The following is a 25,379-nucleotide window of genomic DNA, read 5'->3' on the forward strand; positions in this document are numbered from 1 at the left end:
GGGGGGGAGAGAGAGAGAGGAAAAAGGAAGGAAAAGAGATGAGAGAGGAGAGAGAGAAAAGGGGAGAGAGAGGAGAGAAGGGGGAAAGAGAGGAAGAAGAAGAGGGGGGAGAGAGAGGGGAAGGAAGGAGGAGGGGAGAGAGAGAGGGGAGAGGGGAAGGGGGGGGAGGGGGGGGGGGGGAAAGGGGGGGGGAGGGGGAGGACGAGGAGAGAGGGGAGGAAAAAAAAGGAAGAGGGGATGGAGGAGGGGGGAACCGGAGAGAGAGAAAAGGGGAGAGGAAAGGAAGAAAAAGGAAAGGAGAGAGGAGAGGGGGAGAGAAGGGGAAGGAGAGAGAGGAGAGAGGGGGGGAAGGGGGAAGGAGGGGGAGAGAAGAAAAAGGGAAAAGGGAAAGGAGAGAGAAGAGAGAAGGAAGGAGGAGGGGGAGAGAGAGAAGGAAGGAAAAGAGAAGAAGAGAGAGAAAAGGGGAAAGGAGAAAAGGAGGAAAAAAGAGAGAAGGAAAGAGAGGGGGAAAAGAGAGAGAGACGGGGGAAGGAAGGCGAGAGGGGAGAGAGAGAGAGAGAAAGGGGGAGAGAGAGAGAGAGAGGGGGAATAAAAGGAGAGATAAAAGAGAGAGAGAGAAAAAAGGGGAAAAGAGAGGAAGAGAGGAGAGAAGGAAGGAGAGAGAGAGGGGGGAGAGAGGAGAGGGAAAGGGGGAGAGAAGAGGGAGAGAGGAGGGGGAAAAGGAGAGAGAGGGAGAGAGAGGGAGGGGAGAGAGAGGAAAAGGAGGGAGAGGAGGGAGAGGGGAAAAGGGGAAGGGAAGGGAGAGAGAGGGGAAAAGGAAAGAGGAGAGAGGAGAAAAGGAAGGAAGGAGAGAGAGAGGAAAGGAAAGGAAAAGGGGGGAGGGGAAGGAAAACCCAGGGGAAAGGAAGGAGAGAGAGAGAGAGAAAAAGGAAAGGAGAGGGGGAGGGGAAGGAAAAGGGGGAGAGAGAGAGAAAAGAAAAGGAAAGGTAGAAGGGGGAGAGGGGGAGAGGGGAAGAAGGAGGGGAGAAAAGGGAAGGAGAGAGAAAAGGAAGGAGAGAGAGGGGGAGGGGAGAGAAGGAGAGAGAGAGGGAAAAGGGAAAAGGAAAGGGGGAGAGAGAAAAGAGAAGGAAGGAGAGAGAGAGAAAAGGGGGAAGGAGAGAGAGGAGGGGAAAGGGGAGAGAAAAGGGGAAAGGGGCCCGAAAAGAAGAGAGAAGGAAGGCGAGAGAAAAGAGAAGGAAGGGAGGGGAAGGAGGGGAGGAAGCGGGAGAGAGAGAGAGAAGGAAGGGAGGGAGAGAGAGAAGGAAGGGGGGGAGAGAGAAAAGGGGAAGGGAAAGGAGGAGAGAGAGAAAAGGGAAGGAGAGAGAGAGAGAGGAAAAGGAAAGGAGGAGAGAGGAGAAAAGAGAAAAGGGGGAGGAGAGAGAAAAGGAAGGGGGGAAAGAGGGGGAAAGAGAGAGAGAGGAGAGAGGGAGAGAGAGAGAATGAGAGAAGGAAGGGAGAGAGAAGAGGGAGAAAGGAAGGGGAGAAGAGAGAGAGGAGAAGGAAGGAAGGAGGGAGAAGGAAAGGAAGAGAGATGGAGAGAAGGAAGGCGAGAGAGTGAGGAGAGAGAGGAAGAAGGGAAGAGAGGAGAAAAAGGAAGGAAGAGAAGAGAGAAGAAGGAAGGAGAGAGAGAGAGAAGGAAAAGGAGAGAGAGAGAGAGAGAGGGAAAGGAGAGGAAGGGGAGAGAAAAGGAAGGGGAGAGAGAGAGAGGAGAAAAGGGAAAAGGAGAAGAGAGAAAAGGGGGGGAGAGGAAGGAAGGAATAGGAAGAGAAAAAAGGAGAGAGAGGAAAAGAAGAGGAGAGGAGAGGGAGAGACGAGAGAGAGAAGAAAGGGGGGGGGAAAAAAGGAGAGGAGAGAAGGAGAAAAGGAAGGGAGAGAGAGAGAGAGGAGAAAAAGGAGAGAGAGGAGAGAGAGAGAGAGAGAGGAAGGAGGAGAGAGAGAGAGAAAAAGGGAAAAAGGAGAAGAGAGAGAGAGAGGAGAGGGGGAAAAGGGGAGAGAGATGGGAGAGAGAAGGAGGGAGAGAGGAGAGGGGAAGGAGGGGGAGAGAGAGAGAAAAAGAAGGAAAGGGGAGAGAGAGAAAGAAGAGAGAAGGAGGGGAAGGGAAGGAGAGAGAGAGAGAGAGAGAGAGGGAGGAGGGAAGAAGGAGGGGGAGGAGAGAGACGAGAGAGAGGGAGAGAGAGGGGGAGAGAGAGAGGAAGGAGAGAGGGAGAAGAAAAAAGGAAGAGAGAGGGAGAAAAGGAAGGAGAAGGAAAAAGGAGAGACGGGGGGACTTTTGGGGGGGAGAAAAGGGGGAAGGAGGGAGAAAAAGAGAGAGAAAAAGGAAAGGAGAGAGAGAAGGAAGGAGAAGAGAGAGAGAAGAGAACGAAAAGAGGGGGAAAGGAGGGGAGGAGAGGAGGGGAGAGAGAGGAGAGAAAGGAAGGGAAAAGGGGGAGGGGAAGAGTGAGAGAGAGAGAGCGGGGAGAAAAGGGGAAAGGGGAAAAGGGGAAAAGAGAGGGGGAGAGAGAGAGAGGGGAAAATTTAAAGGAAAAGGAAAAGGAGGGGAGAGAGAGAGAGAGAAAACCCGGGAGAGAAGGAAGGAGAGGAAGGAAGAGAGGGAGAGAGGAGAAGAGAAAGGAAAGAGAGAGAGAGGAAGAGAGAAAAGGAAGGAAGGGGGTTTTAGAAAAGGAGGGGGGAAGGAGAGAAAATGAGGGGAGACAAAGGAAGAGGAGAGAAAAAGGGAGAGGAGAGAGAGAAAAGGAGAGGGGGAAGAGAGAGAAAGGGGGGGGGAAAGGAAGGGGGAGAGAGAGAAAAGGAAGGAGATGGGGAAAAGGAAGGAGAGAGGGAAAAGGGAAACAGGGAGAGAAAAGGAAGGAGAGAGGAGAGAAAAAAGGGAGAGGAGAAAAGGAAGGATGAAAAGGAGGAAAAAAGGTTTGAGGGAAGAGAGGGAAAAGGAGAGAGAGAGAGAGAGAGAAGAGAAGAAGGAGGGGGAGAGAGAGGGGGGAGAGAGGAGAAAAGAGAGAAAAGGAGGGGGGGGGAGGGAGAGAGAGAGAAGGGGAAAAGGGGAGAGAAAGAGGCCCCCCGGGGAGAGAGAGAGAGGGAGAAAAGAGGAGGGGAGAGAGAAAAAGAAGGAAGGGGAAGGAAGGAAGGAAAGGAAAAGAGAGAGAGAGAAAAAAAGGGGGAAGGGAAGGGAAAGGAAGGGAGAAGAGGAGGAGAAAAGGAGAAGAGAGAGGAGAGAGAGAGAGAGAGAAGAGAGGAGGAGGAGAGAAAAGGGGGGAGAGAGAGAAGAAAAGAAGGAAGGAGGAAAGAGAGAAGGAGGGAAGAGAGAGGGAGAGAGACAACAGAGAGAAAGGGAAAAGGAAGAGAGGAGCGGGGAAAAGGAAAGGGGGAGGAGAGAGGAGAGACAGAGAAAAGGAAGGAGGAGAGAGAGGAGACGCCCCGGGGGAAGGGAAACAAGGGGAAGAAAAAGGGAAGGGGGAGGAGAAGAAGAGAAGGAAAGGAAAAGGAGAGAGAGAGAGAGACAGAGGGGAAAAGGGAAAGGGGAAAGAGAGAGAGAAAAGGAGAAGGGGAAGGGGAAAAGAGAGAGAGAGAGGGGAGGAGAGGAGAGGAGAGAGAAGAGGGTGAGAGGGGAGAGGAGATGAGAGGGGGATGAGAGGGGGGAGAGAGAGGAGAGAGAGAGAGAAAAGAGGAAAAGGGAAAGGGAAAGGGGAAGAGGAGAGAGGGAAGAAGGGGGGAAGGGAGAAGAAGGAGAGATGGGGGGGGAGAGTTTGGGGTTTGTTTTGTTGTTGTGGTGTGTGTGTTTTGTGTGTTTGTGTGTGTGGTGTGTGTGTGTGTGTGGGGTGTGTGGTGGTGTGGGGAATGTGGTGTGTGTGTGTGTGGTGTGGTTGGGGGGTTTTTTTTTTTTTTTGTTTTGTTGTGGTGTTTAATTTGTGTGGTGTTTTGTGTGAATGTGGGGTTTTTGGGGAATGTGGTGTGTGTGGGGGAATGTGTGTTTGTGGTGGGGTTGTGTTTGTGTGTTGTTGGTGTGTTTTGTGGGGTTGGGTTTTTGTGTGTGGGGGAACGGTGTGTTTTGGTGAATGTGTGTGGTGGGGAATGGGGTGTGGTGTAAATGTGTGTGGTTTTAAATTTGGTTGTGGTGGAATTGTGTGTGTGGGTGTGAATGTTTTGTGTGTGTGTGGAAGGGTTTTTGTGTGTAAAATGTGTGTGTTTTAATTTAATGGGGTGATGTGTGTTTTGTGTGGTGTGGGGTTGTTGTGTGTGTGTGGTGTGTGTGTGTTGGTTGTGTTTTGTGTGTGGGGGTGTGTGTGGGGTGTGTGTGTGGTGTGTGTGGTGTTTTGGGTTGTGGGGTGTGGGGGTGTTTGTGTTTTGGGGTGTGGGGTTTTGGAGGGAATGATGAGTTCCCAAAACAGATCCAAAAATATAAATAAAAACCTTTTAAAGGGGGGGAAAATTTGGGGTTTCTCGATGGGGTCTTTTCCCCGGATATATAAACCCCCCTTTGGGGCTGTAAAATCTTGATCTTCCCCCAAACAAAACTTGACCCCAAAATTTAGTAATGGGGGGGGAAAACCACAAAAAAACCCATTTGGCTTTTACTGCTGTAATACAAAAGACAAATGTGAATCTGTCAGTCATTTCAGGGGTTAATGGTTAAGGGTTTAAAACAAATAGACTATAAAGCACTTTTAGTAAATTTGTGTTGAAAAAAGGAAAAATTTTATTTAATTTTTTAAACAAAATGTTTTAAAGATGTCAAAAGTCTTTAGAGCAGCCCAAGGATGGTAGGGTAGTAAAAAGGGCGGGGAAAGGGGGTGGGGACACAAAAGGGAAAAAGGAAGGATTAGAAAAAGGCGGGGCCAAAAAAAGGGGCCCAATTGATAAAAATGGGCTTTTGGGGAAAGAGAAGTTGTCAAGGAAAAAGAAGAGGATTCTGTGAGGATGTCCAACAGGTTGGGGGATTGGGGGATAGAGGACAAGTGAGGAAAAGCAGAGGTGTGGGTTTGCAAAAAGGGAAAGGGTAGGAAACTGAATAACAAAGGGAAAGGGGGTGAAAAAAGTTCCTGTTGAAAATATGGGGGGATTCAGGTGAGTGTCAAGAAAGGGGGGGGGAAAGGGAAATGGAAAACAAAGGGGAAAACCACCAAAAAACTGGAAACACAGGGATTTAATGTGTAGACCAATCGAATGGTCACCCCCAAAGGTAGTGCAAAATAGAGGGAAACGGGGTTGGAACAACAGCACTTGGCAGGGTGGCCAAAATGCCAAAATTTCTGACATTGATGGGGGAGGGGGGTTGACACACCCGGACAGGGAAGGGACCCCACAATATAAACTTAGGGGGAAGGGGTCATGCCCTGGGGGAAAGGTTTAATTTTGGGCTTTATTGGTTTTAAAAACTTATGGGCCCTTTCTAGGGGGAAAGTGTGCACTGTATTTGATACGGTTTCCAATTAATTGAGGCAGGAAAAGCAAGTCTTTTTCACAGTCTGACCAATCCTAATCTCAGAGGATGTTTGGAGAGAGGAAGGGATGTATTCTAAAGGGTTGAGTTTAGCCAGATTGGAGTTTTGGAAGGAAAAATTTGGACGAAGGACCCAAGGGGAAAAAAGGTATCAGTAGCAGTCGCTGAAGCCCAGATCAAAGGAGAGGTGGAGGATGGGTAACCACATTATTTTTATTTTATAAAGGCTAACTGATGAAGGGGCCAGGCTCAATTTTCCCTAAAAAAGGGTTTACAAAATTTCATTTGGCCAGATAAAAGGAATAGGGGGGAAAAAAAAAAGGGTTTCCCCCCCGGGTCCCCATGGGGGGTTTAAAATGCGGGGGGACGTTTAAAATAAAGAGAATACCACCCTTGTGGCCCCTTCGGGGTCATTCGGGACTGACAAAAAGCCCCCCTCTCTTTCCTTTTTACCCATGGCTTTTCCCATTTTGGGGAAGGGTAAAAGTTTTGATGGAGAAAAAAAGGGAAAAAAGGGAAAGAGGGGAAAAAAGCCAATCCCAAAATTTGGGTTTTGGCTGGGGGGCTGAGCCCCAAGGTAGCTTTGGGCCCCTAAAGTTTCCCTTCCCCTTTATGCCCCCACCCCCCACAATAACAAAGGGCATAGGATTGGGGGGGGGGGGTAATTTTAGACATAGAGATAAAGAATAATGCTAAGCCCTAAAGACCTATTTGCTATGATTGTGGATATAGCCTGTCCAAAAATGATGGAATTTTTTCATGTGATTTTTTTTTTTTGTAAAAATGACACTTAAGTATTGTCCACTAATATATCTGGTACTGTCTGGCAAATATCCTCCAGCTACACCCATGATATCACTCCATACCCCCACTCCCCTTGCAAGCCCTCCTCCAATCACACAGTTATGATTTCCAAACTCTATATTCTATGAACAAACTAGTGAGTGTAATTCTGGTACTGTATGGATATTTTAACATAAATACATTTAGGTACACAATTATAGATGATTTCATGTTTTAAATCCACAGTCATAGCAATTTATCTCCATTTTCATTTCAAAGGCTTTATAACGGTTTTAACTTTTTCAATTGGAGAGTATAAAATTGAGCTCTTAAAATGCCTGTAACCAAAAATTTGAAAAATCATGCCTTTTTTTTAATTGGGAGGGGGGAGGATAGACAAGGCTGAGGGTTTGCAGTACTTATGGTTAAATATTCATGTATTTTACACTGTGAAAACATATGGTTCACTGCAGATTATGAAGCTTTCCACATAAAAACTAATTGAAACAATTACAGAGCAATGGCTAATGGAGTGGACAGTATAACCTAACCTAATTTACACATATTTGCACTATTGGTACTGGTGAGTCATATGTCAATATTTTCACATTTTTATTTTTTGGATATTATACCATACCAAGATACACAATTTTCTCTTTGAATTAACCCATTAATAACTACACGATGGGGGTCTGTTGAATCAGCTGATGAAAAAAAATGGGCCCAAATAAAAAAATATGATGCCACAACGGGGGAAAAGATATCTGTATCAAATTCATTTAATTGTTTTTTATTATATTTTTTTACAAAAATCTATATAAAATTATCCTTTTAAAATTATAAATAATATTAAATTATATAATATATTTTAAATTAATATATATAATATATTATTTTATTATATATTTATAATGTATATATATGTATAATTATAATATAATAATTATATAATTATATTATTAAAATTTTAATAATATTTAATATTATATATAAAATACAACAGAATAAAAACCCAAAAAAAACCCAAAAAAAAAAAAAAAAAAAAAACACACAACCACAAACCACCCCAAAAAACACAAAAACAAAAAACACCCAAAAACACACACACACACACACACAAACACACACACACACACACATACACAAAATTATAGATGATAGACAGATAGAAGATAAATAATATATATAAAAATAATATATTAATTATATATATATAATATAATTATATTTATATTTTATATTAAAAATAAAATATATATACACGTATATCTTCTTCTTTTTTAAGTGGGTTAGTCGGGCGCCGGGTCACAGCATGATTTTAAATTTGTATTTTCATGTTGTGATGCCTTGGAGTGAGTCGTGGTAGGGCCCCCATTTCCCTTTTCCCAAGGAGAGTCCGGGTTACCTTTAGGTAATCATTCTGTATATATAGTGTAATATAGGTATATATAGGTTATATACGTGTATAATACACGTAATATATATACATTATTACATTTATAAATATATATATATATATATATATATATAAATAATATATATATATATATATTATTTTCAAAGAGATTCTTTTATAAACTGACAAAAACAGAGTATCATTTGACTGAATGGCAAAGGTAACTGTTTATGTGAAACAATTTATAAGTATAAAATTTTTAACTCCATTTCAAACATCGAGGCTTCCTTTGCACCCAAATTTCACCCTCATAGAGAAAAAACTTCATCGTAAAATTTTAAATTTTCTTCTCAAACCCGAATTTCCCCCAGGTAAATCGCCAGAAGTTTCTCGGGAAAATTTCCCCCCCTAAACCCCTGAAGTCAGTGGTGAAAGTCCAGTCATAAGGTTTTACAACCTTCTGGGCAAATTCACAGTCTGACCTGCAAATTTTAAAGAATTCTGCTTGAAGAACACTGGGCAAACAGACAATTCTGAATATCTTGAAGAATAACTGTTGGGGCAAAAATAGGATACATAGGGTGTAAATGGCCTTTTTTTTTTTTTTTTTTTTTTAAGTGCCCTTTCCAACGGGGTTTGGTGTATTTGGTTTTTCCCATAAATTTTTCTTGGCAATTTAGAGGGGGTTTTGCCGTTCCCTTCCGCCCGGTGTTTTTATCGAGTCACCATCTCTATTAACCCCGGTTCTGGGACCGAAATGACTTGGGTGGCTTGCCCCCAGCGGCTAGGCAGGCAATCGAGGTGAAAGTTTTTTGCCCCAAGGGAAAATGACCGGCCCCATGACTCGAACCTCGAACCCGATTGCCGCGTGACTCTTTAGTCCCCATGCTTAACCCCTCGGCCCCCGGCCGTAAAATGACTAACAATCCCCCAATATACAGCAAATCCATTTTTCCCCTTTCCCTTTCCCCGCCTATTATTGTTTTCCTATCTCCTTTTGCCCCTTTATTTCCTCTTTCTTTTTTTTTTTTCCATATTTTTCTTTCTGTTTCCTCATTCCCTCTTCTCTCTCTATGTTACCTCTTACCCTCCTTCACATCTTCCCTTCCCTGTTCCTATTTCCATGTCCTTGTTTTATTTCTCTCTTTCTCTGTTCTTTTTTGTCTCTTATCCACACAAAAAAAAAAAAAATTATGAAAGTTGTTCCTATTTGTAATGTTCTTTCAAAGAACAAGAGCTATGAATGATGTAGAGAAAATGACAACAGTGACAAGGTGTTTGTAATTAATTCTTTTCTTTGCCACAATTCAATATTGATAACAGAATGTTATTTCATAATTTCACCCTATATATATATATATATATATATATCAATAGAGATATCAAATTATTTATGCCTTTTTTTTCATATTCTATTAGATACGGTTTCTATATGCCCATTACTGTTTATTTTTTGTGCGGCCACTGTGGTAATGAGTGTTACTGGGGACCATGAGGTTCTGCCACCCAGCTCACTTGTGTTCGTATTTCGAGATGAAAAGGAAGTTCATCCACCAGAATGGGTGTTACTTCTATCCTAAATTATACTGATACCGATTCTTGTTAGCATGACACTTAAGGATATAATAAGACTGAGAGAATGCTTCAAAATTTCTTATCCTTAAAGCACTAAACAGAAGCATTCTCTCATTCTTACAACAATATCCTGTGATGTACATAACTGGACATCACTGAGGGCAATGGGAAGGGGACATGTACGTTAATTTCAGGCAATCATCCTATTTGCAATATTGCCCTGATCCTCCCTTTCTCTCTGCAGGCCTTGTCAGCTCCCAATACAAAGAGGCTCACATTTTTTATTCTAATTTCTTATATTTGTTTACTCATTCATTAGTGTTACTAAGATATTCATTTATAATTTATTCATTTTTATTATTTGGTTGTGGTGTGTGTGTGGTGTGGTGTGTGTGTGTGTGTGGTTTTGGTGTGGGGTTGTGTGTGGTGTGTGGTGTGTGTGTGTTGTGTAGTGTATGTTATGTGTATGTGTGTGTGGTGTGTGTGGTTTGGGTGTGTTGGGTGTGGTCTGTGTTTTTCTGTGTGTGTGGGTTGTGTGTGTGTGTTTTTTGGTGGGGTTGTGTGTGTGTGTGTTGTTTTTTGTGTGTGTTGTGTGTGTGTGGTGTGTGGTGTGTGTGTGTTGTGTGGGGGTGTGGGGTGTGGTGTGCTTGTGGTGTGTGGGTTGTTGTTTTTTGGGTGTGTTGTGTGTGGGTTTTCTGTGTGGCGTGTGTGTCTGGTGTGGTGTGTGTGTGGATTGTGCTGTGTGGGGTGGTCTGGCGTGGTGCATGGTGTATGTGGTGGTGTGGGTGTGTGTGTGTGGGGGTGTGTTGTGTGTGTGTGTGTGGGTGTGGTGTGTGGTGGGGTGTGTGTGTGGGGTGCGGGGTGTGTGCGTGCATGAGTTATCTGATGGTGTGTCTTCTTGTGTGGCAGTGTATGACGGCAATGTGCAGTATGTGGTCTGTGGCGTGGGGCAATGTGTGCATGTGTGTGCTTGTATTATTCTAACCTTTATCTATTTATCTATCTAACTATCAATATATCTAATTAACATCATGTATATTCTCACCTTGCCTCTTTCCATGCTTCAGCATGTGCAACCTGTAGGTTTTCCTCATGTACATTCACACACTGGAGAGCATCCAGAGCACTGAACTTAATGCTGCCTCCCCCCTTATGAGAGATTTTTAGTGTGTTGTCTGCAAAGACCATATCTGGTAGGGATGGAAGCCGTAAAATATGCTCATATCTGAAAAGAGATAACACAATACTATTATTTCTGCTCTAGAGATCTAATAACCAGTGGAATAAAAAGCACAGCTCTGGCTCTGCTCCTTTACTGAGATATAAGCCTTGATTATGCCCCTTTGGTAAACACATTTTTTTTTACAGCAATGCCAAGGGCTCTAAATTAAAAATATTTGGTTACTAATGGACTAATTAATACGATTAAAACGGGGACTTTTTTAAAACAAATTTACACCCACTTTTCTGGTCAATTTTTCTTGGTGTCAATACAGAGATTTCTTCTTTGCTTAGATTTTAATTCATACAGTATGTCATCTTTAAAATGATTTTTTTTTCAATTCCTAGACGGTTATTTCCTGAAACAAAACAAGCAAGGGGTTGAGTTAACAGCTTTTAACTTTTTTATTTAATCAACTACATCAATATTTATAATTCCTAGAGTCACTTGTGTCTATTTTTGAATATCAAAAAGGGGCATTTTTTATTTATTTTATTTTTTTCTTTTTTAAATGAGGGTAATTTTGCTCTAAGCCCTTTTGGGCACTTTTCTAAAATTTTAAAGGGGCTAAACTTATTATTGAGTTATGTCAATAATATTTGGTACTCTGAGAGTCTCCATGAATATCAAAATATTTTGTGTGTAAGTTCAATTTTATTTTCTATAAAGAGGCTGAACTTTGTTCACCAGCCATTTACAGCAGCTTTTCCCAAATATGAAAAGTCATAAGGTCTTTATTAGACAAATGTTTTCTTCTGAGAGCCCTTTGAATTTCCATGAGAAAGGGCACAATTCAAGGCTTTTATCTTGGTAAATAGGTATATCTAAAAATATCAAACTCATTATCCTAAATATTTAACATACTATCTAAATGCATGGTAAATGTTTGGTTTCTTGATGATAAAATAGGTCTAAACTCTGCATTTTTTAACACTTGCTACTCTAAAAAAAACACATCCCAGTCTAACAGCATATCTAAAAAAAAAAAAAAAAAAAAAAAAAAAATATGTAAAAAGTTTTGGGCAAAGCCCCAAATTTTATCTACATTTGGGTGTTCTAAGAAAGAATGACTCAATACAAAGTGCCTAATTATTTTATTTTACAAATTCAATTATTCTAGTAACACTGATACGAGTTCTGAAATCATGTCTTACTAGAATTATATAAATGAGTGTGCTGCCAAAATCACATTTAAACATTTTTAAATTAATCAAAATCAATTTTGTATGCCATTTGAAATATCTTCTATGTTTTCTTCCCGGGCAAAGATTACATAGTTTTTCAGGCTCCAGGGATTCATCACATCCACCTTGAACCTCGCACTGAGACCCCATAATATGGCTTTTTGTCACTTTTATTGTCCAGTCATCAAACAGAAATTCTGCTTGCCTTGGAGGGGGTAACTTTGGTTCTGCTGGACGTGACATTCTGCAAAAGATCTGTAGTTTAGATAAAAATGAAAATGAAAAACAAAGGGCTATTTGTAGGGAAGGAAGAGGTGTCAGTTTTATTTTTGTCTGTAGGGAGGTAGAGGGATCAGTTTTAGTTTAGTCTGTTATTAGTCAATTGCTTTTTGTGTGGGGGGGAATGTAACTTCTTATTTTATGCTTACCAAGGGAATTTACATTGAAAAAAAGGGAGGGGGCACCTAAGGATCCCCCTAAAATGGTTTACTAAAAGGGCAAAAGACGGGGAAGGTGGGGTGTTTTTGGGGGGAACACAACTGATCTTATGCAAGTCTAATTTTATACTTATTACATCAATTTTACTTGTAACGAGGTTTCCCTAAGGGTGGTATGATTGACAGAGACAAAGGGATTAAGGGGGTTGGGGAATAGAGAGTAGTTTTAAGCTAATGGGACTGGAAGAAAATTGCCATACATTACCAGATTACTTCTTTCTGCTCCCTAACCCCTCCCCCTCTCCCCCACAAAAAGTTTTGAAGGTTAGAGGTTAGAAATTCAGCACAGATCATGCATTAAAGTCCAAGTATGCTCAAAGGGCATTCGCTGATTTTGGGGGGAAATAGGAACTTAACCACATAACATGAACGTTGAGAATTTTAATTCTTGATGATATTATCCTTTACTTCTGCAGATCAATTTTCATTGCAGAAAGTCCATTTCTTCAACAATAATATTATGTAATTTTTGTCCACCTTCATATGGTCACATCATTATCTGCATCATCTGGGCAAATGTTTACAAAATGCCCATGCATGCTCCACTGGCCTACATATATCAACCAACTGTTAACCAATAATTTATGTGCCGCATTTTACTTGGGGTAGTGGCCTCCCTTATCCCTTTGATTCCCCGGAAAGGCCAACAAACCTACTCTTTAAACATTTATACATATTCTGGCAATAAAGGTTACAGATTTCCCCGGCAATTTTTTTCAAATAAAGGCTGTAGTAAGCGGTCCCTTTTCTTTTTCCGAGCACTTTGTATTGAGGGGGGATTTTGGTTTTTGATATTTCACAATTTCACAATACTTCAAATAGGCTTGTATAGAAAATAATGAAGAAAATAAAAATCTGCTTTAGAAACAACTCTGAGCATCTTTTTAACCTCTTCGATATGGGTGTCTTGCAGCCCGCATGTGAACCAAAATCTGAGCAATAGGCTTAGGTTACTTGAGTGATAACTTTCATGGGTGCATAGCTTGTAGGCCCACAAGAACAATCTTCTTTGCAATGTTACTTTTTTTCGCATGTTGGGGCGGAATAGGACCCTGAGGGGGGATGGTTTCTACTAAAGCCGGTGGTTTTTCCAGTATGATACGAGGTCACATACAGGGGGAAATAAGCAAGGCCTTTCTACTTATTTATTAATTGAACACTTTCTGCTGCATCAATATCTAAGGTAATCAGCAGCGTATTCAAAATATAGTGATGGAGTGGGGCTTGTGGGCAAAGACCCTGGGTAAAAAGTTTTCTGGTTCACAAGGCAATGTTTGTGGATTTCCAGAATGGTTAACTGTCAAAACAAACAAAAGTCCCAGACATAAAAGGTCACCAGCTTTATGAAAAGTATTGAAGGGAAAAGGGAAAAAAAAAAATTAAAAAGATTAGGAAAGGGGAAAGAAGAAGGGGTAAAAAAAGAAAAGGGAAAAGGAAAAGGGAGGAGGGAGGAGAAGGAAAGGGGACCATGCAAAATATTTGGGGAAAGGGGCTGAGGTTCAAGGTAGGGGGATCCTCTGCATTGGGCCTCAGTCTTTTCCTCCAAAGCCTCCCACAGCAATAACGAGCATGGGATTGGGGGGAGCCCCTTCCTAAATGCCACCAAGCCTAATCATTCTCCAAGATCTCTGTGCATTCATGAGTCATTCCTGTCACCCATGGCCTCAACTAAATTTTTCATGACATGTGAGTGATATCACCTGGATCCAATGGGTTAATATTCAGGGGGATGTTTAACCTACTGGCACTCAGTATATATACTGTCAATTGTTTTTTTTTTGTACTGCTGACTTTGTTCAAATATCAATGGCTTCTCAATTGCATAGTTATCAAGCAGTTAGTTACTAGGCCCAGATGATCTCACATGTTTAACTCACTTCTTCAGTTTTGTGAAAAAACAAAAACATATATACAGTGATTGTCATTACTGACATTATTATTATCGTATTGTTATAAATAATACCAAGAGTAACAGAAACAAAAATTTTCTTTTTTAAAAAAATTCAGCGAACATAGTAAATATATAATAAAATAAGAGGGTCTATAGGTCTAACCTTTACGATAAGAAATTGTGAAGTCTTAGAGAAAATTTCACAAGGGAAGCCATGTATAGATGCTGTCTCAGTATCTAAACTTTAAAAAGATAACTGCAGGAACTTTTGCTAGCACATGTATTACTTGTATTACTAACTCTACTTGAAACTTATGATTTATGATGGATGGCCTACAATATGAAGTCAATTAAGACAATAATACAGGGATAAGCACTCACCATGGTCCCTTGGCAGAGGCCAAAAAAGTTCTACCACTCTATGCTCCTAGAATATACAGGGCAAAGGTTGTTGCCAGTTACAGGTGTATGAGTGTCTGTTTGACATTTACCTCCATAGATATCATGACCTTCAGTGTAACATAGCCAACATATTAATGCTAGTAAGATACAAGATATAAACTCCCATGACAATCTTTGCAGTTTAATATGTACATTTCAAGCTTTTGTACAAAGAAAACTACACACTCTATATGTACAGAACAGGATACTGAGAAATATTATGGTAAAGGCCATAAGAGTGCAAAATGCAACATTATCAAACAACCAGACCAAACAGCAGCACATGGATGCAGGCACTTTACTCTGCATTGTAAATTAATGATATTGAAATACATATGAACTTATTGACAAGTTGTAAATTTTTTAGATAACATTACACTGGGCTCTGGTAAGTTACAATATTTTAAGCCTATCTGTTTGGGTATATAGAAAATTATTAAAAAATAAAGTTTTTTAACAAACAAATAAATAATATTAATCTATATTCTAGCATCATAGAGCTTATAGACCACCCGCAAATAGGGTACCAGTCAAAGCTCTACCTTAGCTGAATACATATGGTATAGGTCTGTGGCTTCAGTGAAGCACCAATGGCGCAGAGGTCCCACCAATCATTGTGTTTAGCTCAAGCAGCTGCAATCCTATATTTTAGAAATAACCAAGCCTAAGTGCAAATAACTCAATGGCATATTTTGGAAAATAATTTAAAGTTTCTTAATCATGGCTCTTTGCATCCCAGCCCTATTTTTTCATAAAAATCATGAAGGTCTTTAAATAGAAATTTTTTCCATTATTTTTGTAATTCTTTTTAATTTTCCATAGGGAAAAGGGTTGACCCTATCCCCACACCAAGGGCAGCAAATATATTGCCAGAAAAACTTTCTTATAATATCATGTAATTTTTTAACGAAAAAATTTTTCATATTGTTATAGAAAAATTTCTAAAATATAATTATGTTTACATTAACTTGTTCTATCTTATTTATCAATAAAAATCATTCTAGATGTGCAGTCAGATGGAAACAGTCACAACTGCCTTCATCTGAGAGGCATTCTATTAGCATGTGAAAATTGTGGAAAGCCTCAAATTCAGAAAAAAATTAACAAATGATGGAAAAAAATTTCTAGGGGTAAGGCCCTTTTAAGAGAGGAATGGAATTGCACCAATGCCAGCCTCTGCACTAGTGCTTTGACAATGACAAACAAACCTCCATTATGTAAAATCTTGCAAGATTTATCCATCCAACTGCAATATCTCAGCCAGTAACCGACCAATCCAAGCCCTAACCTGCTGAATATGGTACAAGTTTGTTTCCCTGAAGCACAAAGTATATTAGCCATAGTGTTGCCTCACACACCGTTAATATAAACCTTTGCCTTTTTACCACATATTCAAAATATACTACTTCAAGGCATGCACTTATATTCACGTGAAATTATTTACCTCATGCTAAAAATTTTGTTTAAAAAGGCAACTAGAAAAGTACCCTTAAACAAAATATCATATAATAAATACAAGTTATAAGATCAAAGCTCTAGTTTTCTTCAACAGCAATACACTTCACAGAATTAATAAAACCCTTAAAATACCCGTTAAAGTAAGAGATAACGTTTCCTTACAGTATTACCTTTTGTTGTCATGAAATGTGAATTTGTATTGCTTGTAAACACGCAGTCTTGAAGCAGGATTTCATAATCGAAAATTCTTTTGGTAGAAAATTCAAATTATATATCTTATACCGATTCAAAAAGACGATACGATAAAAAAAAATTAAACTGTAATGTTTTCTCCTACAAGTACGGAATTACTAATGCGAATTTATACTAGACAAAGGCCTTTAACTCGGAAAGTAAACCGTATTTAGTGTACGTCAAATTCGTCTGCTTGTGTCATATCACGCGTTTTTACGTGAATACAAGTGCGAGAAACTAAGATACTAAGATTTTAAGATTTCAAGATACTAAGACACAAAGATTCCAACATTTTAAGATACAAAGATTTTAAGATACTAAAATACCAAGTTTTTAAGACACTAAAATACCAAGGTTTTAAGAGGCGAAGATACTAAGATTTTAAGAGGCGAAGATATTAAGATTTTAAGATACTATGATACTAAGATTAAAAAAAAAAACAAAGATTTTAAGATACCAAGATTTTAAGCTACTAGGGTTTTAAGATACTAAGATTTTAAGATATTAAGATGCTAAGCTTTTAAGACACTAAGATTTTAAGATACTAAGAGTAATTTTTTATAATGGCAATGATAAAAAGTATGGTTATGGCAAAGGGAAAAAAAAAAAATTATTGGGGCTTGTTTTTTGTCCATCTTGATCTCCGTTAAACTTTAGAAAACCAAAATGACGTAGGACCTACTACAGGTGGTCGGGGATCGTTCTGAGAGTAAACTAAACTAAACACATCGTGCTGCGCAGTGCTCGGAAAACGCAATATTCGAAAAAAAAATTTGCATTTTCCATGGGGGGTTTTTTTTATTGCGCCCGGGGGCGGGCCCCACCCCCCCCCCCCACACACACACCAACACACACCCCAACACACACCACACCACCACACACCCCAAACACACACACACCCAAAAACACACAACACCACACACCACACACACACAAAACAACTTTTAAAAACACAACAAAACCCCCCCAAAAAAAAAAAAAAGGGGGGTGTGTGTGTGTGTGTGTGTGTGTGTGTGTTGTGTGTGTGTGTTGTGTGCGCGCGCGCGGGGGGTTGTGCTGTGTGCGCGCGCGCAAAAATAGTAAGAAAAAAAGAGCCCCTAATGAGTGTAAAAAATAGAGGTTAAAGTGGAGGAGATGCATTACTACACAATACAAATGTTTTTAAGGATAATGTAGTGAAAAAAGCGATAATGATAGCAACAATATTAATAGTAATAATAGTATTAATGATAGTATGAATAATAACAATGATAATAGTTATGGTAGTACTACTTTCAATTATAATAATAATAATAATAATAATAATAATAATAATAATAATAAAAAAGTATTGATAATGACAATGATAATTTTGGTCTTTATCAATATTATATCATCATCATCATCACCAATCATATATCATATGTTTATCATCACCACCCCACCACATCATATCATCATCATCATCATCATCATCATCATCATCATCATCATCACCATCATCATTATTATCATTATCATTATTATCAGTACCATCATCATCGTCATTATCATCATTACCTTATTACTACTATAGAGATTTCAGCAATCATAAGATATACGTAATGAAAAAAGGGGTGTGAATTTTGAAATAATTTAAAATACTTAAAAAACACAATAATAATAAAAATTTGAAATGATCTTTATAATAATAAAAGAGGGACAATAATGATAATAATAGTAATAATAATAATAAAAATGATAATGACAGTGATGATAATATTGATAATTATAATAACAAAAAATAAATAATAATAATAATAATGATAATATTGATAATAATAATAATAATAATAATAACGCTAACAACAACAACAAAAAATAATGAGAGTACTGATGATGACAATGATAATGATGATAATTCTAATATTTTAGATAATGATGATAATGAGGATAATGATAGTAATACTGATGATGAAAATAATAATAATGATGATAATAATAATATAAAAAATTAATAATATTAATAATAATAATTTAATAAAATAATAATAATAATAATGATAATAATAATAATAAAATATTCATAATTTTCATAATAAAGAAAATACCTATAATAATGGTAAAGATAATAATAAGGATAATGATGACAATGATAATAAAAGAATAATAATCATTATCATTGTCATTATTATTATCATGATTATTATTAGTATTGGTATTATTATCGTTATCATTATTATTATTATTATTATTAGTAGTAGTAGTGGTAGTATTTTTGTTATAATCATTGTTATTATTATTTTTATTATCTTATCCCCATCATTATCCCTGATCATCGTTATCATAATTATTATCATCATTATCGTCATCATTATTATTATCTTTATTATCAGCATTATTGCTTTATATTTCTTATCAATACAATTGTCATTACTATCATCATTATCATTATTATTTTTAAAGCATCATTATTAATCCTTATTATCTTATTTGTTTTTTATTTGCGTTTTTGTATTTATTTTAATATCTTTTCTTTAGTTTGCGATATTATTTTTTTTTATTTTATTGTAATAATCATTATTTTATTCTTAATCGTTATTACTGTTATCATTATCATTATCATTATTATTGTTATTGTTATCATTATCATTATTAATATCATTATTATTGTTATTAAAATTTTATATTATATTATTATTTTTATTATTTTTTTTTATTATATTTTGTCATTATATTTTTGTCTTTCCCTTTATATTATTTTTCCATCATATTAATTATTATTTTATTTTATTATTATTATAATAAATTATTATGATTTTTGTTTTGTTATTAATTACTATCTTTATCATTGTAATGTTGTGTTATTTTTATATATTATTATTATTATTATTATTATTATTATTATTATTATTATTATTATTATCACTATTATTATTTTTATCGTTAATGAGTGTCATTATTTTTTCCTAATCATTGTTCATAATTTTGCTATCATCATCGCTATTCTTACCGTTATTATTATGATATATATGGTCAGTGATAAGAAAACCACAGAAATTTACTTAAAATAATATAATATAGTATTTCCATAACTCGACATAGAAATTTTAAACATTTTTGGCAAGTATATACCGGTAGAGTAAGTGCCGTAATAAAAAAGATCCTATATTGTAGCCTTTGTTCGTGATGCTAACTTGTGCACTCTGTGTATATCGGTAAGTATAGTACTTTTTTGGTTCTCGTGTTGATTAATCATCATTATGCCTTGAGTTTCGAGTAGGGTAATCTATCAGTTATTACATTAAATATGCATGCAGTTACAGCGCCCGGAAGCCGTATATATCCAATTCGCTTATTCTCTCTCCTGCCGTTACACCTCAATTTTAGTTGTTTTCCTTGTTCGTGAATGATTGTGGTATTCATTGTTAATATATTTACTCTGTCAGATGTATTAAGGATGGAAAAGTTATTCGAAGAAATGTGTGTCAACAACTATGGTTTGGGGAGAGAACTTTTTGTTCGCTAAATACACTCGTATAGCAGCCACGTGATCTGCAAGGAGGTTGTGGGAGAGAGCTTACAAGAGGGAAGCCCAGTGTGCAGACTGTCGCGAGTGGTATCACTTGAGTGTCTCCGCTGACTATGGCTGGACGTCGACGATCGCCCAGGGTGCAGCAGGGAGGAAGTGCGTGGACAGGAAGCATTCAGCAGGAGCTCATAGAAAAATTATGGGTGGCAATCTTGACATTCGATTCCTCCTCTTCCTCATCTGCTGAGGCGTCTTCCCAACCGGAAGCTAAACGTGAGGAGACGGAAAGTGATGATAGCAGTGAGAGTGACGAGGATGACGAGGATGTTGATCTTAGTGACGGAGATGGTGGGTATGCTCTGGTCAACCGTTGCGACCTCTTTTCCGTGGCTGCACGTCAGATGCAAGAAAATGAGGAGAAGGCGGCGTTAGATTCCAAGAATGATAACACAGAACAGAATCTCAACAAAATAAAAACACAAGCAGAAACCACAATGTCGACTTCACTACAAGTGGACGAGAAAATCGATCGCCCTCTTTCCCGTCCTATTTCACTCAGTCTTAGAAATGTCTCTTCCAAACCGAGTAAAATCCTCAGTTGTCCCCGTTATCACCTACGATTTCATTAACAGTAGGTGGGGGAGCAACGGCGTCTGGATCAGGCGATGTTTTTAGTCCAAAAGGTCATTCGCTAACAACAATGGTTCCTAGCAAAAAATTCACATCTAAAATCCCACTTAGTCCTTCATTAAGAAGAAAAATGTTACAACCGCGGGAAAGGCTGGCTTCAGACCCGACGCCAAAGAGACTGACCGTTAAAGCTCAAAGCAATGACATCGCTGCGCGTTCCCGACGGTCCCTAACCCCAGATCCGAAACCTTTCAAGCAACGACCACGTGCCATAAATACGCATAAGGCCGTAGACACGGCAGGAACTACAGGAGGGAGAGAAAATGGCTGTAAGATTTCTCGAACAGGCACTGACTGGAGTAAGAACAAGAGCAGCAAAGCAGACGGTTATAAAATAGATTCTTTGAATATTTCACGAAACAGTTTTAAGGGGAAAATAGAATCCGATAAGAACAGTAAAATCAAACAGGCAAGCGAAGGAGGAAGTACATCGGATGCACAGAAGCCTGTTCAAGAAGCAAAGTCTAGGGTACCAGATATTCCCAAGAGGACTGCCATGGGCAATTCCTCAAAATTTTGCTCAAGAAAGTAAAAGGGAAGAAAGATCCAAAAGTAATTTAGGAAGTGGCAATGCCCCGGGTATTTTCCAGGTGCATGGTACAGCGAAGATTGCAAGTGCAAATAAGGAAGAACATTTAAAAGACAGAGATTTATCTCGTATGAAAAACGCGAAAGAAAGCTCAAGTCCTCTATGCAAAGGAAGTATCAAAAAGAAAAATAAGAGTGCCCAACTGGAGATAATACGAAAACAATTGTAAACAAAACTTCAAAAGCAACTTTGGGGAGAGAGAGCGTCTTTCTCCCCAAACCCAAATGAGAGAGACTGCCAAAAGAAATTTGCAGGGGGAAAATGACACTCCCGTTAAAAGACATCGGAAAGAATGCTCAACAACCGAGACAAACCTTTAATAGAAATGAAAAACAACAACGAACTTATGCTAAGAATACCCCTGGATCACAGCCCAGACAACGAAGCCGACAGCAATGCACTTCCAGTGAACAAAAAACCGGTTCGAGGAGAACGACGGACCCACCGGAGAAGGAGACTGGGTCTTCGTGTGCCGCCAGTTCTGGAAATTCCGAGGAAGAATGTATGAAGCCGTCCTGTTTGGAGAATTGCCTGAAGGAGGCGATCCTGGGAGTTCTACAGGGTCTACCTGAAGGCTGGATTCTGGTAGGTCCTTTGTCCTAACTGGTGTAGGAGACTTATTAATAAGGGTTTTGAATACAACAGAACTGATGCTAGGATTCACACACAGTTTTTGTGTGTGTGCTGTATGAGAAATGTACTATAGTACAACTACATATATATTTAATACTTAAAAGATAATTACGGCGAAATATATAAATATATATATATATATATAAAAATATGGATAATAAATATTTTTATAAGTAAATAAATATAACACACACACCCCACAAAACCCCAACACCACACACACACACACACACAACACACACACACCACACACACAAAAACAATATATATAAAATTATTAAAAATTATATATTTTATGTATATATAATATTTTATTATATATATATATAAATAAAAATATATATATAAAATTTTTTAATACAACACACACACACACACACACATTAATTTTAATAAAATATTATAATAAAAAATATATAATATATAATATATATATTTAATAAAATTATAAATTTAATATAGATAAATATAATAAAAATATTAATATATATATAATTTTAATAATAATAATAAAATATAACACACCACACACAACACCACACACACACAACAACACACACACCACACACACACCACACACACACACACACACACACCACACACACACACACACAAAAAAAAAAAAAAATAATAATTAATTATATAATATAATAAAATATATATATGCACATATATAACATACACAATAATTATGCAACAAATAATAATTACAAACGCATGCATACAAACATATAATAAAAAATATATATAATATATATATATATATATATAGTATAGTTAAATTATTACATTGTATATGATATATTTTAATAAAATATATATTTTTTTATTTAAAAATTATATTATTTTATATTATATAAATATTTTTTTATATTTTTTGGAGGGTGCGGTAAGTATGTAAATATGCACACACACACACACACAACCACCCCAAACACACACACCAACACACACACACACACACACACAACAACAACACAAAAAACCACAAACACAACACACAAACACACCACACACCACCACCACCACACACACGACCGCACGCACCACGCACGCACCACCGCACGAGCACGCAGCCACCAAACCACCAAAACCACCACACACCCCCACACACACACACACACACACACACACACACACACACACACACACACACTCAACTTTCCCCTCCATAGGTACCCGACCACACGGCAGAACTGTTCTCGTCCCTAACCTCGGTCGTGGACTCCTTCCCACGCCCACCTCACGCCCATATCCGAGTTGTAGAGGCCATAATGGATGCCCACGCCCGTCGCCCATGCAGCAAGGTTGGTTTAGCTGACCTTATTTAGCGTTTTGGAAGGCATTAGCGAGCATTTACATTTTAAAGTCGATGTGTGGTATGTTTTTTTTTTGGAAAATAGGGTTGGATTAATACCCGAACACCCCAAAAAAAAAAGAGCTATTTTAACAAAACGAAATGAAAAGAAAGGGAAAAGTACCCATATAAAACATGATTCTCAACATGAAGGTTCGATTTAGTTATCCACGTTGCAGGAAATTACCCATAGCTTTCATACAGGAAACGGAGAGGACCTAGGGAAATAGCATAACATTCAAGAGTAATGAAAGCAGCTTCGATCAAATTTAAAGTGAGACTTCAATGGATTATTTTCTATAATAGTATTTAAAGAATTTTTTCCTAATGTATACGAGATAAAAAAAAAACATTTATACAAAAAAGGAAATACTAAAAAACCGGGTTTTGCATTTCATTTAGTAATCATAGTTTTTAAATTTTCCGCCCCCTTCCCTTCCATTTGTTGAAATAGATTAACTAATTATTTATCTCAAATAACTACAATTAACCATTTTGTTTGACATTAGGGAGAAATCCCAGCGCTTAACAACGCGCATCTCCTGTTGTATATTGCCCTGAAGCTGTGCTGCGTGCGCGGGCAGCTACAGAGACAAGAAAACGAAGAAAATGGGCAAGTTTCCGCCAGAGCCCCGGACAGAAACGAAACCCGTCCAAATAGAAATGGGAAATTTCAGAATTTTGGGGATTAAAACCCTGGCGGATGTAGAAAGGATTAAGGAAATAAATCTTTGGTGGTCAAGATTCTAACAGAAATTTTAGAGTGTGAAGGATCCTTCGACAGGCTTATGGTAAATGATACCTTGTATTTTCCCCATTTTGCCAATTTCGTAACCAACGCACTAAATTTTGATATGGTTTTTTAAAAATTTTTTTTGTTTATTCCTTATATTTTACGTGCTGGGGGACAAGAGCCCCATTAGTTGATAATTAATATTAGCAAAAGAACAGTCAAGCTAAAACCCCTAATCCATGTGTCACAGTTTTACCCATATACCAATGCTTTGTTTTCTCAGAGGGTTCTCCTGCCGGCCACGTGCACCAGGAAGAGGCTCCGGCTGGTACTGTGAAGGCGAGTCGGAGAATGAAAAGGTGCTCGACCTCCGTTTCGTCCTGGATCACGCAAGATTCCTGCCAGGGTGCAGGTAGGAGCGTTTACATAGTTGCGACTTTTTATTACCGAACGTGATTTCTTTGATTTGTATATGTAATCAGCGCTGTGATAAAGACGGAAATTCCAGATTTATTGATCCATGTCCATAAGATTTTCTTACACATTGCACGTCTAGAGTGAGCGAGGTCGTAAGTGCGCCCTTGTGGTCGTGCGGGTCGACGCCGGTGGTGGTGGCGGGGCCCCGGCAAGGGGGTCCCGATGGGGCTAAAGTGTGCAGTATGGGGCAGGGGGAAGCACGCTTAACTACTACCTCTATTCTAAGTGTTACACGTGAGTGTTGGTATCATATATAATAATTCTTGAAATCCTTTGTGGACTGAATTACGAAATGGGGGGAAAAATTTTGTATGAGTTGTATAGCTAGCTAGGTTAGTGTTTTCTTTATTCTTTTTTAAAAGGTACCTTCATTGTAGGGATTTTTACAGAAAGAAAAAAAATGAAAAAAAAAAAAAAAAGGTTTTTTAAACCCAAATTTAAACCCAATTTACCCTTAAAACGGAGTTACCCCTCCCAAACTTTTTAGTCGGAAGTTAGAGGGCCAGTTCAGGGAAGTTTATGCATCGCCTGAGCTACTCCAACCAGCTGCCGAGGAGGACCTTGAGGATCAGCAACAAGAAGCGTCCGAGGGCAGCTGCATTCCAAAGGACGACCTGCTAGCCCTTGCTGGGAACTCTCCGACTGCAACTTGCCTGAGGTGGGACTGGTTAGCCTGGGAGGGTTATTAGTTTGGTTTTTGTTTTGGGCCCTGCTTCCCCTTTAGCTAATTGCAGCAAACGAATAAATATAAGGAAAAACAAGAGTTGGTTCCTTAAAAAGCAGTCTACGTAGATAGTCTTTGATTTCACATGTAACAATAAAAAAAAAAAACATTAGAGAAAGCCAAAACAATACAAAGATCCATTCCTCAATGGATATGAAAACGTAATCCTAAAACAGAATGAGAATAAAAGACGGAGAGATAGCAGACTTATGACGGATTATAAGGCAGATCAGCTTTAGATAAGTTTGAGTTGGCATTCCTGCTCATATGTCCCAAAGAACGCACCGTGATTGGAGTTGTTTGACCCCATTTTAAAGGGTGATCAGCTAACTCCGTGATTTTAAATTTTTTATCATTCTTTAAATGATCAGTGTGTCTTATCTTGACTTCCCAAATCTTGATTTATTCAAGATTAATCCTGGATTCTTCCATGTGAAGAGAGGGGCAGCGAGAGGGAGGAGAGAGCGGAAAGGGAAAGGATAAGGGAAAGGGAAAAGGGAAAGTAAATGGAAAAGGTATAGGAAAGGGGGAA

General features: G+C 38.4%; 1 protein-coding gene and 1 pseudogene across 1 annotated transcript in view; one reads left to right on the forward strand and one right to left on the reverse strand.

The window, feature by feature from the left end:
* The window catches only part of LOC119578947, a 20,952-nt gene extending 4,612 nt beyond the window's left edge, over positions 1–16,340 (reverse strand). The window contains exons 1-4 of the mRNA XM_037926630.1: positions 16,091–16,340; positions 11,711–11,877; positions 10,273–10,453; positions 8,009–8,134 (exon numbers count right to left, since the gene is read on the reverse strand). Coding sequence (XP_037782558.1) covers positions 8,009–8,134; positions 10,273–10,453; positions 11,711–11,876 — 473 coding nt within the window. The 5' untranslated portion in view covers position 11,877; positions 16,091–16,340. The remainder of the gene's footprint in view (positions 1–8,008; positions 8,135–10,272; positions 10,454–11,710; positions 11,878–16,090) is intronic.
* A 3,167-nt stretch (positions 16,341–19,507) lies between these two features.
* Positions 19,508–25,379, forward strand: part of LOC119582762 — a 9,015-nt pseudogene continuing 3,143 nt past the window's right edge.

This window comes from Penaeus monodon, chromosome 2 (genome assembly GCF_015228065.2).
Source record: "Penaeus monodon isolate SGIC_2016 chromosome 2, NSTDA_Pmon_1, whole genome shotgun sequence".
Lineage (NCBI taxonomy): Eukaryota > Metazoa > Arthropoda > Malacostraca > Decapoda > Penaeidae > Penaeus > Penaeus monodon.